At 39.3% G+C, this 17407-nt stretch overlaps 1 protein-coding gene across 5 annotated transcripts in view; it reads left to right on the top strand.

Moving 5' to 3' along the window:
- Window positions 1–1959, top strand: part of VRK1 (VRK serine/threonine kinase 1) — a 77959-nt gene extending 76000 nt beyond the window's left edge. For all 5 annotated transcript variants that reach the window (XM_069540388.1, XM_060003317.1, XM_060003318.1 and 2 more), the window contains one exon: window positions 1524–1959. In XM_069540388.1, the coding sequence (XP_069396489.1) occupies window positions 1524–1555 (32 nt within the window). In that variant the 3' untranslated portion in view covers window positions 1556–1959. The remainder of the gene's footprint in view (window positions 1–1523) is intronic.
- Window positions 1960–17407: the final 15448 nt, after the last annotated feature.

Here is a 17407-nt window from a genome sequence, read left to right as displayed (position 1 = left end):
ATTATAGTATTGATTATGGACCTTGATCTTGCGATATCCTGTTATTCCAATTTCAGACAATCACAGCATTCTCAGTTTTCTATGGAAAATTAATTTCAAAATTGTTGAAGTAAAAACCTAAAAATCTACCATGGGATATTTTTAAAAGAAGGCTATATCACAAAAATTGAAGAAAAAACTCAAAGAGTTTAAACCCACCATAGTGTAGGCCATGCAGAGAAAAGAAGATACTCGTATAACTTTGAAGTTTGCATGAATTGAAATGTATGGCAGTTGAATAAAAACTAGAACTTGGAAAAATAACAAACTGATCTTCCAATTAAGTACCTAAATAAACCTGTAGTCAGAAAGCCTTTAGAAACTGTTTATGATTAGACATGTGTGGTAGATATTTTGTCCTAGATTCAAAGAATGTTTTGTATGTTTCAGAAGAGAAGTACTGATCTCTTTGCTGTTCAGTGTGTTTATTGATTGATCGTGGGCCCCACGCTGCCCTCACGCTGGTACCATCGCTCTCTCCTGGCAGAGGGAAGCCTGAGGCCATGGAAGGCACACTCCTCTTGCCAGCACAGGCCGTTGTGATCGGGCCTAAGCTTGTCCTTCTGACTCTTTTGTGCTCGCGGTGGAGGTGGCCTGGGGTGGGGTGGGAGACAAAGTCTCCTTGGGGAGGCGGATCCACATGCTCCCGGTAGAGAAGCACTGCATTCTTCCAGCGCAAGAATAGTTGGAGAGGAACTGTCATAAGGCACTTAGGCCAGTATCAGATGTGATACTTTTCTAGAAGGCGACTTAGCTGGGGTCTGTTTAATCCCTCGTGGACAAGACTTTGCATTTGGATTAGCCCAGTGCTCTTCTGCCTAAAGAGTAGAGGGAGCAGGCTTTAAAAAGCAACACAGTTAGAAAAATGCCTTGCTTTCCATAATATGCATATCCTCAGTGCTTCCCCCCAAGGAATACCTATCTTTTTTTGTTTTAACTTTTTATTTTATATTGGAGTGTAATTGATTAACAACGTTGTGTTAGTTTCAGGTGTACAGAAAAGTGATCTGTATATATACATATACAGATATCTATTCTTTTTCAAATATTTTTCCCATAATATTGAGCAGACTTCCCTGTGCTATACAGTAGGTCCTTGTTGCTTATGGAGTACCTATCTTGTTGCTATAGTTTACATTAGGAGATAATGTTTTTAATTGTACAATAAAAATTTGGGGGAGAAATAGTTCAGGACCAGTGTAAATGGGGTATGTTTTTACCAGTGGATGCATTCTGTATAACTTCAAACTAGAAGGTCGGCTTTGTTAGCATATTTTTTGACACACTAAAAAATTAACACAATTTCCTAAGATTTTTAGGGTATTAACAGTTATAACTTGTGTATCAGTTTCGTCTCCACAAATCATCATAGTCAATTAGATTTTTAAATATTAATAACCATATATGGAAATACTTATATTTCTGTTCTTTTGCTTTTGTAAGTTAATGACTAGTGATTTAAATCTCTTTGTTTTCTCTTCAAGGTTCGAGAACCAGGAAGAGAGTCCAGAAGTAAATCAAATACTGTGGACCAGTTTTTCTTTTCTTCCTTTCATTTGACTCTTTCCTTCTTTCATTTGACTTTTCCTCTTTTTCTGTATTAAGTGTTTTATTTTCATGTGAGTCTTGTGGAGTGGGGGAAACAATGAAGTACCTATGTCTTTGAAAAGCAGACTTTTTTTTATTAAATACCTTGTAGAATTTACTAAAGCCTAATTTATAAAATTTCACAGTATTAAGGTTATACCCTTGAAGCTGTCCCATGCTGTGTGTTTGAGGTTCTGGGGTACATATAAGAAATATTACTATGACATGCACTTTTCTAATCGTTGTATATTTCCTACAGTGTATAAAATGTTTGGCAAAATCCTTACTTTTAAGGAAATACACAACTTAAAATAAAGGTCTCTTTTTGCTTGATACAAATTTGTTGTGGGCATAAGATTTGTTTTGTATTGATTTTGCTCAGTTCCACAAGCATTTGTTAAGCACTGCTCTAGGAAATGAGAGGTACAAAGACGAGAAAAGATTATGAAAGAAGAAATGGAGTAGTAAGTTTATCTGTGAGAGATGAAATACATGTATTTGAAAGATTACTTGAGAATTACGTAAGTATGCAAGCTGTATGGTAAGAAAACAGGCAATTATCAAGTGGTGGCCAGATCAAAGATTGTTTTAGACTGGCTTCCTTTAAGGAAATACTGTCAAATATATATATGGCTTATTCATTCACAAGAGATTATTTTTCTTCCAAGTTTATTTTTTGGTATGGTATAATATTTGTACAGTAAACCAAGCACTTTAGAGTTTTAGTGATTAGAAATTTTAAGATATAGAATATATAGTTGCCTTGGGAACAAAAGCTTGGAATTTCAACATGAACAATTTCAAGATTTACTTTGTTAGAGAAATTGGGATTGGATTGGATTTTCTAGGGGTGGTACACCTTACCACTTGTAGCCTGTACAATGTTTTTAGATGGTGTATAGGTACACTTTTATTTAAATATGTAAGCATTTATTTAATATGTATTTAGAATATAAATAGCACATTAAACTGGTGATTTCTCTATTGCTTAGGACAAGCCTAAAGTAGGTATTTCAGTTTTTAGAAAAGCAAGTTGATTTGAAGAAAATACTAAGTAAATAATAGTACAGGTGGATGTAGACATGTCAGAAACTGTCAGGGTTGTACCAATTCTGAGCAACTCTGAACCAACACACTTTACCTTTTGGCTCTCTGATGTGGTATTTAGTTGTCACACGAAGCATTTATCACTGCAGTGGTCGGATACTGAAAAACGCAAAGCAGATCTGCCGACTTTCCTTTGAAGGTTAATCTTTTAAATGCCTCCTGAAGTTCTAGGGCTCTGTGACTTTACAGAATAGAGAACTAGATTTTGGGCAGAGCCTCCTCCTGTTTTCTGTAGAATGTTGGATTTTAGTCCTCATCAGTGTTATGGTCCCAAGTTTATTTGTAACATCTAAATCAACTCTCAAGTTCTGTTTCAAACACATTGATGCTTAAAATAGGATAAAATGTGTGTGGTGTGTTTTTGTGTATGTGCCTTAGCCTTTTTTATTTTTCAAAACACAAAAACATAGCAAAACCTGTTGGTTAAATATTAAGAAAACAAACATTTCCTCACATATTGTTTTTAATAAGTGCTGGCATTTTCTCAAATGTTGCTCTATTGGCAGGGCTGCAGAAATGAAAAACTAATAGCCATAGTAGCCAGTTTGATTCATCGGCTGCATCCCCTTATCCCCTTGTTCTGCTGTTCTGTTCCCTACCTTACTCTGGTTTTTCTTACCCCCCTTATTTCAAAGAAGTGGTTTAATAACCTCCTTGTCCGCCAGAGTTATGCTTTTTCCCTTGCCTTTTTCAGTTCCATACTTACTGTTTTTTATCTTGTGTTGTTTTTGTTTTCTTTCCAATCCCTGCATCCAGTGGGTTTGCCTTTCTTTATTCTCCCTTCACAATCCAACATCCTTATGGACGTGTTCCTGGCCCCATGTGTCCTGCCTTCTCTGCCATTTTCTTATGTCCTTAGTGAGCTGAGGGTTTCTAGTCTGTTGAGGACCCACCCCTGTGCAGGCTCCTGTCCTTCAGACAATGGGAGCTACATGTGTGCTATATTTTCTAGACAGCAGCTGGTAAATCTTTGATAACCATCTAAGCCCTGATGTAAAATATCTTCTGGGTGTTCTTCAATAGTGATCTTTTAAGACAAATCAAACCTAATAGGCCAGGGCAACAAAACCCCAATTATTTCTTTGAATTACTAACTTAAATGTGCATATCAAGAGCTAAGTTGCATAGCAATGAATTAGTGGTGGAAATATAAATACATTATATGTATTTGTGTGCGTGTGTGTATGTGCTTGTTTATCCTTTAAAACTATATTCATCTGGTCATCAAAGTGTATTAATAGTACTTGATCACTGTAGAAAATTTAGAATATACAGAAAAGTGTCAAAAGACACACTAGCCATATTACTACCACCCACAGACAACCACTGTTAACATTTTGACACGTTTTTTTCCAGCCTTCTCTATGCATTTTTATCTTTAAATATCATACTTTATAAAAGCTTTATATTCTGCTCTTTAAAGTGAACATTAAATACTTTCCATCTTATTACAAATACTTCATAAATATAGTTTTTATGTTTCTATAATATTTTTTCTTATGGATTCGTGATAATTTCATGACCATTTCCCTAATGTTGGAGGTTTAAGTTGTTTTCAGTATTGGGATATTATAAACAATATTCTTGAATAAAATTGGGCGTAAGTCTTTGTCTACATGTACAAATATTTCCTTAGATTTTCAAAAGGGAACCATTGGGTGAAAGACTATGAAAATGGAAGGTTATTGGTGCACATTATCAACTTGCTTTGTAAAACTCCGTCAGTTAACACTTTACCCAGAAATCAGTGCTCAACTTACATTTTTGTCAACCTTGAGTGCTACTAATTTTTATAATTTGATAAGGTAAATTTTTTTTAATTGCTAGTGAACCTGAGCAATTTTTTATTTTTAAACAAATCATTCTATTTGCTTTTTGATGTGTGTGTTTGTACTGTTTATATAGTAATGATCTTAACCTCTGTCATGTTTGTTGCTGACTTCTTCCAGTTTATTTTTTGTTGACGATTTAATTCTTAATCGCTTTAATCTGTTGATCTCTTTCACTGTCATTTCTGCTACTGTTTTAAAATATTTCCCATCCTGATATCAGAAATATTTACCAGGGTTTTTTCTAGGATTTGTGTTTTAATGCTTCTGAATTTTTAATCCATGTGAAATTTAATGCGGTGTATGTATGCCATGAAGTAAGGATCACAGTGGACTTTTCTCCAAATAGCTAACCAGTAGCTCCATTACCATTCGTTAAATAAATTCTCTTCCTCACCCCCTTTCCATCCTGGTTTGTGTTGCCTGTTTTATTACAGATTAAGTTCTTATACCAGGGTCTGTTTCTGTCAGTTCAATTTCATTGATCTGTCTGTCTGTTCTTATGCCAGCACCACACTGATGTAATTAGTGCCATTTAACTTATTAATTCTTATTTACTGCCCAAACCACATTAACAGAAATCAAAATGAAAGAGAAAATTCATTTATGATCTCACCACCACCACAAAAATCAAACGCCTGTCCTTTGGCTGTGTTATTTTTCAGTCCTGTTTCATGCTTACATAATTTTTCCTAGTTGTAATAGTTGCATTGGTGAACTTTTGTGTGTGTGTGTCTTTTAAAGTTCCACAGTTTATTCTGTATATACCCCTGATTCATTAACCTCTACTGGTATAAAGAATACAAGACACACTGAAGAAGTGATTCTGTGCAGTATACTGCTGACCAGATGGTTTAGGCAGCTCTCTTTATCACTTGGGTGTTACTTTACAAATAAAATGCTTACTATTTTCATTGTACTAAGAATGTGTTATTCATATGTTGGTGAGTTTTATTATAGCAGTAGTATTTTGCAACTTATGAGTAGTGTTCCTGAATTTTTGTAATTTTGACTCGTCATGAAGTTACCTGTAAAATTTCTCCATTAAGCAAGTACAGTTTTATTTATGAACCACTGCAGAGGATCTTCAAAACACTCTTTCCTCTTTTTGGCTTGGTTAAGTCAACCGTTTTTTAAGGGTCTGAGTTATCAGTGGAGTTGGTCTATAAGATAATCTTTGTGCCTGGAGTACAGAGGCAGGAAGGAATATTAAAGGCACGGATCCCGCCTTGGGTGGGGGGCTGGGGAGGAAGTGGGACAGTAGTCTGAAATCTGTTTCCATTTTTCTGTAGGTTGTCTTTCTGCTTCTGGTATCTTTTAGAAGCAAGTGAAAAGTGATCACAGTTATGTAAATGAAGACCTTATAACACCTGGACTACAGATTGTTTAATAACTAAAAAATTGCTGTATTTAATATTTTTTCTGACCTTGACATAAAAAGCACAGTACAGAAGTTCATGGTGCGCCTTCTCGGTATAATTCTCAGATGTGAGAGATACCTCACACTTCCCTTATAAGGGTCGGATATGAACTTAAAAGAGTTCTGAACGACTGAAGGGTCTGCTAAGCCTGAACGCTGGAGAGTTCTAGGGCAGTATGTATCCAGGGAAGGTTACAATTGGAAGTACATGTTGATTCTGTTAGATTGCCTGGCCAAGAGAGTCATGGTTTCCGTCTTGAACTTTTCTAGATAGAGGAATGTGCCTTTAGGATCCTTAAGAAAACTTTCATGTTCTAAACATTTTAGTTCTCCCCCCCCAACCCGCCAAAAAAGAGCTTTTGTTTTTTTGTCTTCCTTTATTTCATTAACTCTTGTAGAACATTTTGGGGCTGACGCATGAGTCAGTCCAGCCGGAGAAGTATTGTGCACATCCTAACCTGCTTAACACTGGTTGCAAAGGTGTGTGATGTGGTCTCTGTGTAACACCCCATCACCTCCTACCAGCTCCCTGAAGTTTTTTTTTTTCCAGTTTTATTGAGAAATAATTGACAAGCATCACTGTATAGGTTTAATAAGGTGACTAGCACCCCTCAAATTTCTCCTGTAAAAGTCCTTGGCAGATGTTTAAGAGCTTAAGACAAATATGTAACTTACCCTATAATTTATAATTTAAAGAAGGATCATTTAGGGCTTCCCTGGTGGCGCAGTGGTTGAGAGTCCACCTGCCGATGCAGGGGACGCGGGTTCGTGCCCTGGTCCGGGAGGATCCCGCGTGCTGCGGAGCGGCTGGGCCCGTGAGCCATGGCCGCTGAGCCTGTGCTCCACAACGGGAGAGGCCACAGCAGTGAGAGGCCCGCGTACCGCAAAAAAAAGAAAAAAAAAAAATAGGAAGGATCATTTAGACATTTCTTAAGATACACATGCAGTCACAGTGGGCTTCCCACCGACACACCTTTTGTTAAACTTCCTAACTATGCTTTTGAAAAAGAAGTCATCTGTATTCCAGGTGCTACAGGCCCAAAATAAGTCTTTGATTTGTCATGCAAAGTGTTCAGAAAGCAGAGGTGGCTGAAATTATATCAAAATGGTTCCCAAGGCCCTGTCTGTTCCTGTGGAGGTCAGAGGAGCCACAGCCTGCAGAATCACAATTTGAGGTCAGGAATCCGGAACCCCTGCTGTTCCCAATGAACTGTGTGATGTACACAGAAGAGCTAAATGAACAGTCATGAGAATACCTGGTTGGTCTTTTAGCAGCAAAATTGGAGGTGGGGGGAGGAATATGAAACTTTTTAAAACCGCGGGGTTTTTTTTTTGGTGGTATTATTGTTGATATCCCTATTTGAATGTATAGTCCCTAACAAAAGAAGCAAGATGCCTTTAGACTGCATTTACTGCTCTTGATGACTCCAGTTGTGTGTAAATATTAGAAAACAGCAGGGTCCTGCATTCCAAGAATCACTTGAGCAGTGCCACGAAGACAAGTGTCCTGACTGGTGTAGTCATACTCCCCAGCTCTCCTGCTGTTTCTAATCTGTGCGCACAGCCGTGAAAAAACTGGACTGACATTTACAGGCACAGCAGGGAGACACTTGACTAGGGAATGTTAAAGACTCCGGCACCTCCAATTCAAAGTGGCCACCACACATGATAAATCTTCACAGGAGAGCTAGCCTGCACTTCCACTGATGCCATAATGAGGGTATCTGTAATGAAGCAAAGAAGTAAAACATTTTCCCCCCACAAGCTCAACTTTTTAGCAGTCTGATATTTATTGTTGTCTTTTTCAGACCTAAATATCTAACAGGAGAATCTCATCCTGTGTCGGTGAAGGATCTTTTCCTTTTGAACTGCTTTTTGGAGTCTGTTTCCTGTCGTCCTCACTCCTCCCTAGGGTTTTACAGGGAGTTTCCTCAGGAAAGAACACTTCCCCATCAACTGTGAATAAAAATAAAATTTCCCGGAACCTGCTGTAACTGATATGGAAAAGAGGGTCAGTTGCTTTCTGCCTCGAGCCTGACAGACTTCCCTCTCTGTTTTGTCCCAGCGAGCTGCCGGGTTTGTATCCCATAATACCAATAATGCAATTAGGTTGGCTGCACAGTGTCTGGTTGACTTCAGTTAAGAGTTTCTTTCCCTATGGGAATAAGACCAGACAGACTGTCATTTGCTATTACTAATTCTGCTTAGCATTATCACTGGAGCTTTTTTGTAATTAGCTATCTTAGTTGGCTCTTAAATTTTAATAGCCAGTTGAAGCTACGTTTTAGCCAAGTTCCATATCTAAATTGCACTCAGTCCATTAACAAAGTTGGTTAAAAGGCTATTAAAACAAAAGCCAATATATGGTGGTTCGCACTTGCATCTTTGCAGCAGGAGCAATGCCAGCCTCCCCCCTAGTTCTCTAAAGGAACTTTCTCTCCCCAAAGTTACACATAAGCTGAACTCAACTTCCTGAGGGGCAAGAAATTAACATCAACAAGATTTTTAGTACATGAACATATCCAAAACTGTCACTGCCAACTGCCTTTTCCTCTCCGTGAGGGTTCTTTGGGGTTTGGTTTTATTTGGTTGATGGCGGTACAGGGAGGAAGAGGGGCATTTAGTATTCCAACTTAAAGTTGACGGGTTTGAAAAGTGAATAATTGAAATGATGTTTTTCTCCATTTCAGCTGATCAAAATTATTAGCAAAACCATCTGAGGCACCTTCTGGTGGAATTGTAGTCTTGCTGGGTTTAAGTCTGTAAAACATTCTGCCAGACGTTAAAAAAAAAAAATTTGTAGACGAGCCAGCACATAGGCTCAGACCTCGTGCCTAACTGATAGTCCCCATTGTTCGTGGTTTTTAATTCAGATCATTTCTAACTCTGACACACACACCCACCCCAACCCTTTGCAAATTGGTTTGCCAAGACTTTACTTTCTTCATTGAGTGCCCACTCCCTCCATATTGGGACAGTGGGTCTGTTTTCCATTTTCAAAGATCCTTGATTTCAAAATTTTTTAGAATTTGTGAAGCAGGCTGTCAAAAGAAATTAGACTGGTGCAGGCACGTTCAGTTGAGGTTTTTTCTCTGAATCATCAGGACCCTGGGAATGAAGATGTGGAGAGAAACTACTAGGCAAATAGGTCCTGTCACCCTGACTCAGCTGAGTGCCTCTGAAGAACGTCTCCACCCCCAGTCTGTTGAATTTGCCGATGTCCTCTTTTAAAATGAAGAGTTTATCTGCCTCAAAAATATACAGGCTTTTTTTTTTTTTCTTAAACTCCAAATGGTGGCTTTTTCTATTTCCCCATTCAGAAGATATTAGGAATTGTAGTTTAATCTTAATTTTTAAAGCAGTAAGCGGCAGGTTGGAATACTTTCCACGCCCCAGTGTCTGGCCATTCTTCTGGTTAGCTTTTCTCTTACTCAGAACTGCTGTCAAGCTGTAAGCTTTGGTGGTGCTATCCTCCCTACCGAAGGCCACCTGGCAGACAAATTCTAGTGAAACCCAAGGGTTCGTTATAATTATATTTCCATTTTAAATATGTTTAGTAGCTCACATTCACATATGATCTTTTGTCTGGATTTGCTTCTCTAGCCTTTGGCTAAATGGCTGGGTTGCCATCAGTGAGAGTGTGGCCTCCTTGACAGAGATGAAGAGCTTCACCTGTCTTAACAAAGGACCAGAAATGCTGGAGGGCCTCTCTGGTGGTTTTTGTCCTCTGTCAGAAGCTGATGGAAGAGGTCAAGATCATTTTATCCAGTGTTAGATGATATGCAGTGAAATTAATATAGTATTAAAAATGTATAGGTAACGAGTTGGCCTTTGATAAAGATAGAACTGGCTGTGAAAATCGGGTCACAGACTCTCTTAAGAGGTCAGGGTTGGTGGTTTCTCCCATGAAGACTGAAGGCAGGAACAGCCCTACCGTGGTTTTTCAGGGGACCCTCTAGCTGTTGATGGATGGCCTTTGTGGGCTTTAAGTGATAATGTCTACAATATATGTTAGACCTCACCTACCCATACTTTATTTTAAACTAATTTTTAGGAGATACTCATAGGTAATACATGTATGGTACATGATACAAAAATCAGTAGGAACAAAGGTAAATAGTGATTATATTGTACACTTGTAACATATAGTATTTTACATCAACTGCAAAAAAAAACTAGAGAGGATGATGGGAAAAAAGAAAGTAATTGGCAGAAATTTTAAAATAGCATACCATATCACATATGGGAACCTATTATGTATATTAAATATATATGCTAAAAATTAACTTCCAGCATCAAGAATATATAAAAGTACTTTCATTCAAAAAAGGTAAATGGTGAAGTCTTAAATTTAAGATTATGGACCACCAAGGAATCTGGATAGAAGATAATCCTGTTTTTGTTTCATGAAAAACTGAAAGAATCCATGACAAAAAAATTAAGAACCTTTCCTTTTCCGTAGCCCTAGGTTCCCGCCCCAGAAATAAAAACTGTTACAGGTTTGGATAGCCTTCCAAAGCCACAATCTGCATATCCATTAATGGAGGGGGGCGGGATGGGGAAGGGGAAAGAAAGAATGCAAACTCTTATTTTTTCTATATTGCAATTTATTGGGATAAAGGCTCTAGCCAAGCTATGAGGTCAAACACCTATTTTAATGTAACTGCTCACAATGGGCGTATATCATCTCATTATTCAGTCGGTTTTATATTATCCTTTTTGAAGATCTCTTAGTGATTCCATCAGTAGAAGAGACTGCAGCTTTGCCTGTCTATGCTGAAGGCAAGTGGCTGGCTCTAGAACCCAGTGCAGGCCTGGGGCCCAGGTTTTCAAAGCTTCACCCACCTGCGCAGCAGTCTTCCTGGGTCGCTTCTTCCCCGCTGACCCTGGGGTTTCCTCTTTGCATCTCTTTCGTTTGGATCACCTGTTACCTGGCCCAGTGTGTTTCTCCTTGGTTTACCCCTCTTATCGGGAGGAGCACATCCTCCATTAGTTCCCTGAGAAAAAGGTGTGTGGGAGGTAAGTTTTTTGAATTCTTGCATGTCTGAGGATGTCTTTTTTCTACCTTTCCTCTTGGCTGATAGTTTGACTTGTACAGAATTATGGATTGGAAATAATTTTTCTTCAACGTTTCGAAGACATTACTCTGATAACCTTCTAGTTCCAGAGTTGCTGTTGAGCGCACTTGAAGCTACCCTGTTCTCTCTTTCTGGAGCTTCTGTTCAGATATTGGGAATCATAGGCTGATCTTCTAAGCTTTCTTCCTTCTCCCCCCACTTACTTTCTGTCTCTTTTGTCTTTTTCCCTCTACTTCCTGGGAGGTTTCCTCAATATTTTCTTCTAACTCTTAGGATTTTTAAAAATTTCTGCTGTCGTATTTTTAATTTCCAAGAGCTTTTTGTTCTCCAAGTGTCCTTTCTCGTGCGTGCAGGATCTCCTTATATGGCTGAGGATTTTCATTAGAGTATTTGGAAGCTTTTTTGTTCCTACATAGTCTCTGTTTCTACAAATTGCATTCCCACTCCCCCATCTTGTTTGGATCTTTGTCCTTTATTTTATTTTTATCTATTTAATTAATTTATGGCTACATTGGGTCTTTGTTGTTGGGTCTTTGTTGCTGCGCAAGGACTTTCTCTAGTTGCGGTGAGTGCAGCTTACTCTTCCTTGTGGTGTGTGGGTTTCTCATTGCGGTGGCTTCTCGTTGCAGAGCTCAGGCTCTAGGCATGCGGGCTTCAGTAGTTGTGGCACTCAGGCTCAGTAGTTGTGACTCATGGGCTCTAGAGCACAGGCTCAGTAGTTGTGGCACATGGGCTTAGTTGCTCAACAGCATGTAGGATCTTCCTGGACCAGGGCTCGAACCCGTGTGCCCTGCATTTGCAGGCGGATTCTCAACCACTGCACCACCAGGGAAGTTCCTGTACTTTATTTTAGATGGTTTCTTCGAATGTCTGGCACTTCCTTGGCTGTCTATTTATATATAAGTGCAAGCCATTAAAAGGTGAATGGGAGTTCCGAGTCTGTGTGTGTGAGGGGGAGGGGCTTAGAGCTGGCATTTTGGGGCTTCCATGGAGAGCGACTTGAATCGGCCATTTTTAGAAGAACCCCATCCTTACCCTGAGACCTTCAGAAAACTGCACCTGAGATGAAGGCTTATGTGAAGGTAATTTATTTGTGAATGTGGTCCCAGGGAGCAGAGGTGAGGGACAAGGGAATGGAAACAGGGAAGGAGGGAGCACAGTTACAGGGATGCATCATCAAGTTGGCTACGCCTGAGAGTGACTGACACTCACATCCTGCAGAACCTTCCAAAGAGCCCATTGCAATGCATCTCACAATCTCCAACCCATCTCTCTTCCTTTGGGTGTGAAGCTTCCCACACTTCTGAGTTGCACATGTGGAAGGTCCGCTCTTCCTGGCAGGCATCTCATACAAATCCCAAAGAAGGAAATATAAGAGAGGCCATCAGGTTACACTCACGAGCTGGTGGAAGCCTGTGTGGAGTCTGTCACTGCAGCTTGGGCTGGAATGAGAGAGGATTTGAAGCAATGCACTACCATGTGATTATCCTAAGGTTTTTTCTGCTTGGACTAGTCCATTTCCATAGAGAAGTTTCTTTTGCCCAGAGAGTTGAATTATGAATGCTAAACTTAAGAGATCTCCATTGTCTTAGCTTGGGCTGCTTATAATAAAGATACCATAGACTGGGTGGCTTATTTCTCAGAGTTCTGGAGAAATAGATTAGAAGTCTGAGGTCAGAGTGCCAGCATGGTCTGGTTCTGATGAAGGCCCTCTTCTGGGTTGCAGACTACCAGCTGCTTCTGTCCTCACATTGAGGAGAGCAGAGAGGGGAAGTGAGTTTCCTTGGACTCTTATAAGGGCACTAATCCTATTTATGAGGGCTCCATCCTCATGACTTCATCTAACCCTAACTACCTTCCCAAGGTCCCACCTCCTAATGCCATCATATTGAGGGTATGAATTGAACATAATGAATTTGGGGGAATGCAAGCATTCTATAACACCCATCCACTGTGGATTTTGCCTTGTATGGATTGTGCTTTTGGTATCAAGTCTAAGAACTCAGCCTAGCCCTAGATTTTCTACTTTTCCCTAAAGTTTTATTTTTGTATTTCACATTTGTCTGTCATCCATTCTGAGTTAATTTTTGTGTAAAGTCTGAGTTTTAAGTCAAGATTCAGTTTTTTTGCCTATAGATATCCAGTTGTTCCAGAACCATTTCTTGAAAAGACTGCCTCTCCTCTGTTGAATTGCTTTTGCACCTTTGTCAAAAATTAGTTGGACATATTTTAAGTGGGTGTATCTGTGGATTTTCTTTTCTGTTCCATTGATCTCTGTGTTCATCCTTCTGTCAATACAATGTGCTGTTTTGATTATTGTAAGATATAGTAAGCCTTAATGTTAGGTAGAATGATTCCTCCCACTTTGTGCATTTTTAAGATTTTTTTTTTTTTTTTTTTTTTTTTGTGGTACACGGGCCTCTCACTGTTGTGGCCTCTCCCGCCATGGAGCACAGGCTCTGGACGCGCAGGCCCAGCGGCCACGGCTCACAGGCCCAGCCGCTCCGCAGCATGTGGGATCCTCCTGGACCGGGGCACAAACCCGTGTCCCCTGCACCGGCAGGCGGACTCTCAACCACTGCGCCACCAGGGAAGCCCAAGGTTGTTTTAATTATTCTAGAACCTTTGCCTTTCTATAATAAATTTTAGAATAAACTCATGTCTATGAAAAAACTTTGCTGGAATTTTAATAGAAGTGACATTAAAACTTTGATTAATTTTGGGAGGATCAACATCTTTACTATGTTGAGTCGTCCTACCTGTGAACACAGTATGTCTCTCCATTTATTTAGGTCTTTGATTTCTTTCATCAGTATTTAAGTTTCAGTATGCAGATCCTCTACATATTTTGTTAAGTGTATACCTAAGTATTTTATTTCCTCTGGAGCAATTGTAAATGGTGTTGTGTTTTTAATTTTGGTTTCCACAGGTTCATTGTTAGTATAAAGAAATGTAATTAAGTTTTTTGTGTTGATCTTGAATCTTGTGACATCAATGAACTTACTAGTTATCAATTTTAAAACTCAAGTATTGTGTTCTTGTTATGGTTAAAAAAATGAGAGATCTTTGCTTTCTTCTACTCTTTCCTATCATCTCAATAAAATTATATGTTTTTAGATAAATTGGTAGTCAGTGTTTATATTATTTCAATTAGGTAGGTATTGTTTATTTCAATCATATCAAAAAAATCTATCAAATTCTTTCTTTTTCTAATTAGAGGCCTGCCTCCTGGAGCCTTCCTTCTCGCTCCGTTGAATACTAGTTAGTCCCCGAGTTCCTGCAGAGCTCTTCACCTAGGGCTCCCCCTCATTGTAATACTGAACTTCTCTACCACTTTGTTGTATTGAATCTCTTGTTCCTGGTTTCTATAGTTTCTTTCTTGATTTTCTCTCTTTGCACTAGTACATCCTCCAGAAGCTTCTTTAAAAACATGTGATGGAGGTTATTATTAATTTTTTTAATCCTTGCATGTCTGAAAATAGATACCTTTAATGTCTCTTCACATCTGATAGTTTGGCTAGGTATAGAAGCCTAGGTTGAAAAGTCTTTTCCTTCCATATTTTAAAATGTTGCACTACTGTCTCCTGGCATTTAGTGTTGCTTAGGGGAATTCCAATGAATTCTGATTCCCTTTTCTCTTTCAGACTCTTAGGATCTTCTCTTTACCCCCCTTGCCGTTATAATATTTCATACCTTGGCGAGGCTTCTTGTCATTTGCTGTACTGGGAACTCAATTATTTGTCAAATATTGAACATTCAGTTTGTTCCAGGCACTGTTCAAAACTCTGAAGGTTCTGCGTGAATAAGACAGATGAGGTTTTCCAGAGTTTATAATCTTGTAGGGAAAAAAAAGATAAGAAATGTACAAATAACTACAATAATTTCAGATTATGACAGTACAGTGAAGAATATACAAGAGAAAAATGAATTTGGAGAAAGTCTGTTGGACAGCGGGTGCTATGTTAGTCAGGGTGACCAGGGAAGATCCCTCTGACGAGATGATGTCAGAGCTGAGACATGGAGGGCAAGAAGGAGGGGGCCACCTGGAGAAGACGGTTCTAGATAGAGGCAAATGGAAGAGTAAAGGTCCTGAGCTCAGTGCGTCTGAGGTGCAGGGGGTAGAGTGTGGCTGGAGTGGTGGACAAAAGACGCAAAAATGAAGTTGGACAGTTCAGCAGAAGCCATACCACATCACACAGGGCTATGGAAAGGAGTCGGGATTTTATTCTACTTGAAATGAGAAGTGCTTGGAAAGTTACACACAGAGGAGTGATAGGCTCCACTTTCCCCTTTTAAAAGACCACCTGAGCTGTTCTGGGAGAACAGGCTGCAGAGGAACAAGAGTAGAAACCAGCGGTGACCACTGAGGAAGCTGTTTCAGATTTTCACATGATGTGGCTTGGGCTCTGTGCCCCTTTCCTACCAGAAGACTTTGTTTCTCAGTTCTGAGAAGTATTCTTTGATTATGTCCTTCCCTCCAATTTCTCTGTTTTATGTTTTTGGACCTCTTAGCAGTTACTTGTTGGACCTCTCCTGTTTTTTCTTTATGTATTTCATCCCAGTTTTGGGGATGTTTCCTTCATTTTATCCTTAAACATTTTTAGAGATGATTTTAAATGATTTAGGCCATGCTGAGTGGGGAAGGAAGGCTAGGGTCCAAGTGGGCTACCTTGTTTTCAGCCCCTGCAGCTCTCTCTCCAGTTCCCCGAGGAACCTGGAGCCCTGTGCTGCTCAGGGAAGCCCTTCAGGGGCTTCCTCTGCTCTGCTAGGTCAGTGGGTACCCACTGTCTGCCAGGCACCGTGTAAGTGTTGGCAGATGAAAGGACAAGCAGAACTATTAAAGGAAAAATACTTCTCTAAGGGATGCTCAAAGCTCAAGAGAAGTGTGGAGTTGGGAGGAATAGTTGTACACGGCATATGAATCCAGGTGTCCAAGCACTGACCTCCTGCACCCTAGGGGACACCAGAATGTGCTGGCATGGGTAGTGGAAACGATTTTTGAGTAATCATGAAAAAAGTAAAAAATGCCAGTGACCGGGAATGGGCAAATCTTCAAATGTCATATTTGTCACCATATTCTGGATTTAGTTATTTAAACAAATGATGCTAACCTAAACCTTTTTTTTTTAAATTTTTGAGTTTTCCTTCCTCCTCCTTCCTCCCTTCCCTCCCTCCCTTCCTTCCTTCTTTCCCCCTCCCTCCCTCCCTCCCTCCCTTGTATATTTACTTTGCCAATAGTTAGAAGGAATAAAAAGAGTGAAACTTTATTTTAAGGCAAAGGGTCCTGGAGAATGTGCAGAAATGTGGGCATTCAAGAAGCACATGAAAAGCTGCTCAACATCACTAATTATTAGAGAAATGCAAATCAAAACTACAATGAGGTATCACCTCACACCAATTAGAATGGGCATCGTCAGAAAACCTGCAAACAACAAATGCTGGAGAGGGTGTGGAGAAAAGGGAACCCTCTTGCATTGTTGGTGGGAATGTAAATTGATACAGCCACTATGGAGAACAGTATGGAGGTTCCTTAAAAAACTAAAAATAGAATTACCATACGACCCAGCAATCCCACTACTGGGCATATACCCTGAGAAAACCATAATTCAAAAAGACACTTGCACCCTGATGTTCATTGTAGCACTATTTACAATAGCCAGGTCATGGAAGCAACCTAAATGTCCATTGACAGACGAATGGATAAAGAAGTTGTGGTACATATGTACAATGGAATATTACTCAGCCATAAAATGGAACAAAATTGGGTCATTTGTTGAGACGTGGATGGATCTAGAGACTCATACAGAGTGACGTAAGGCAGAAAGAGAAAAACAAATATTGTATATTAACGCATATATGTGGAACCTAGAAAAATGGTACAGATGAACCGGTTTGCAGGGTAGAAGTTGAGACACAGATGTAGAGAACAAACGTATGTATACCAAGGGGGGTAAGCCGTTGGGGGGTGGGGATGGTGGTGTGATGAATTGGGCAATTGGGATTGACATGTATACACTGATGTGTATAAAATGGATGACTAAGAAGAACCTGCTGTATAAAAAATAAATAAAATTAAAAAATATATATATACAATTTAGGTCTAAGATTATGAATATGTTTAGTTATTCATAAAAATATATACGTGCCATATATAAGAAAAAGAAATGTGTTACCTATTCACACTCCCAAAAGAAAAGGGTACATTTGAAGTAAATATTTGTATATATGGGTATCCTAAAAAGCTCTGTAGTATATATATGATTAAATGTTTATGTTCCTGTTAAAAAAAAAAAAAGAAAGGTGGGCATTGTATAATCAGGTGGAGTCATAGCTGGCTGGCAGAGGTC

This window comes from Delphinus delphis, chromosome 2 (assembly GCF_949987515.2).
Source record: "Delphinus delphis chromosome 2, mDelDel1.2, whole genome shotgun sequence".
Taxonomy (NCBI): Eukaryota; Metazoa; Chordata; class Mammalia; order Artiodactyla; family Delphinidae; genus Delphinus; species Delphinus delphis.
The sequence above is the reverse complement of the archived record's forward strand: the minus strand, read 5'-3'. Positions and strand labels throughout refer to the sequence as shown.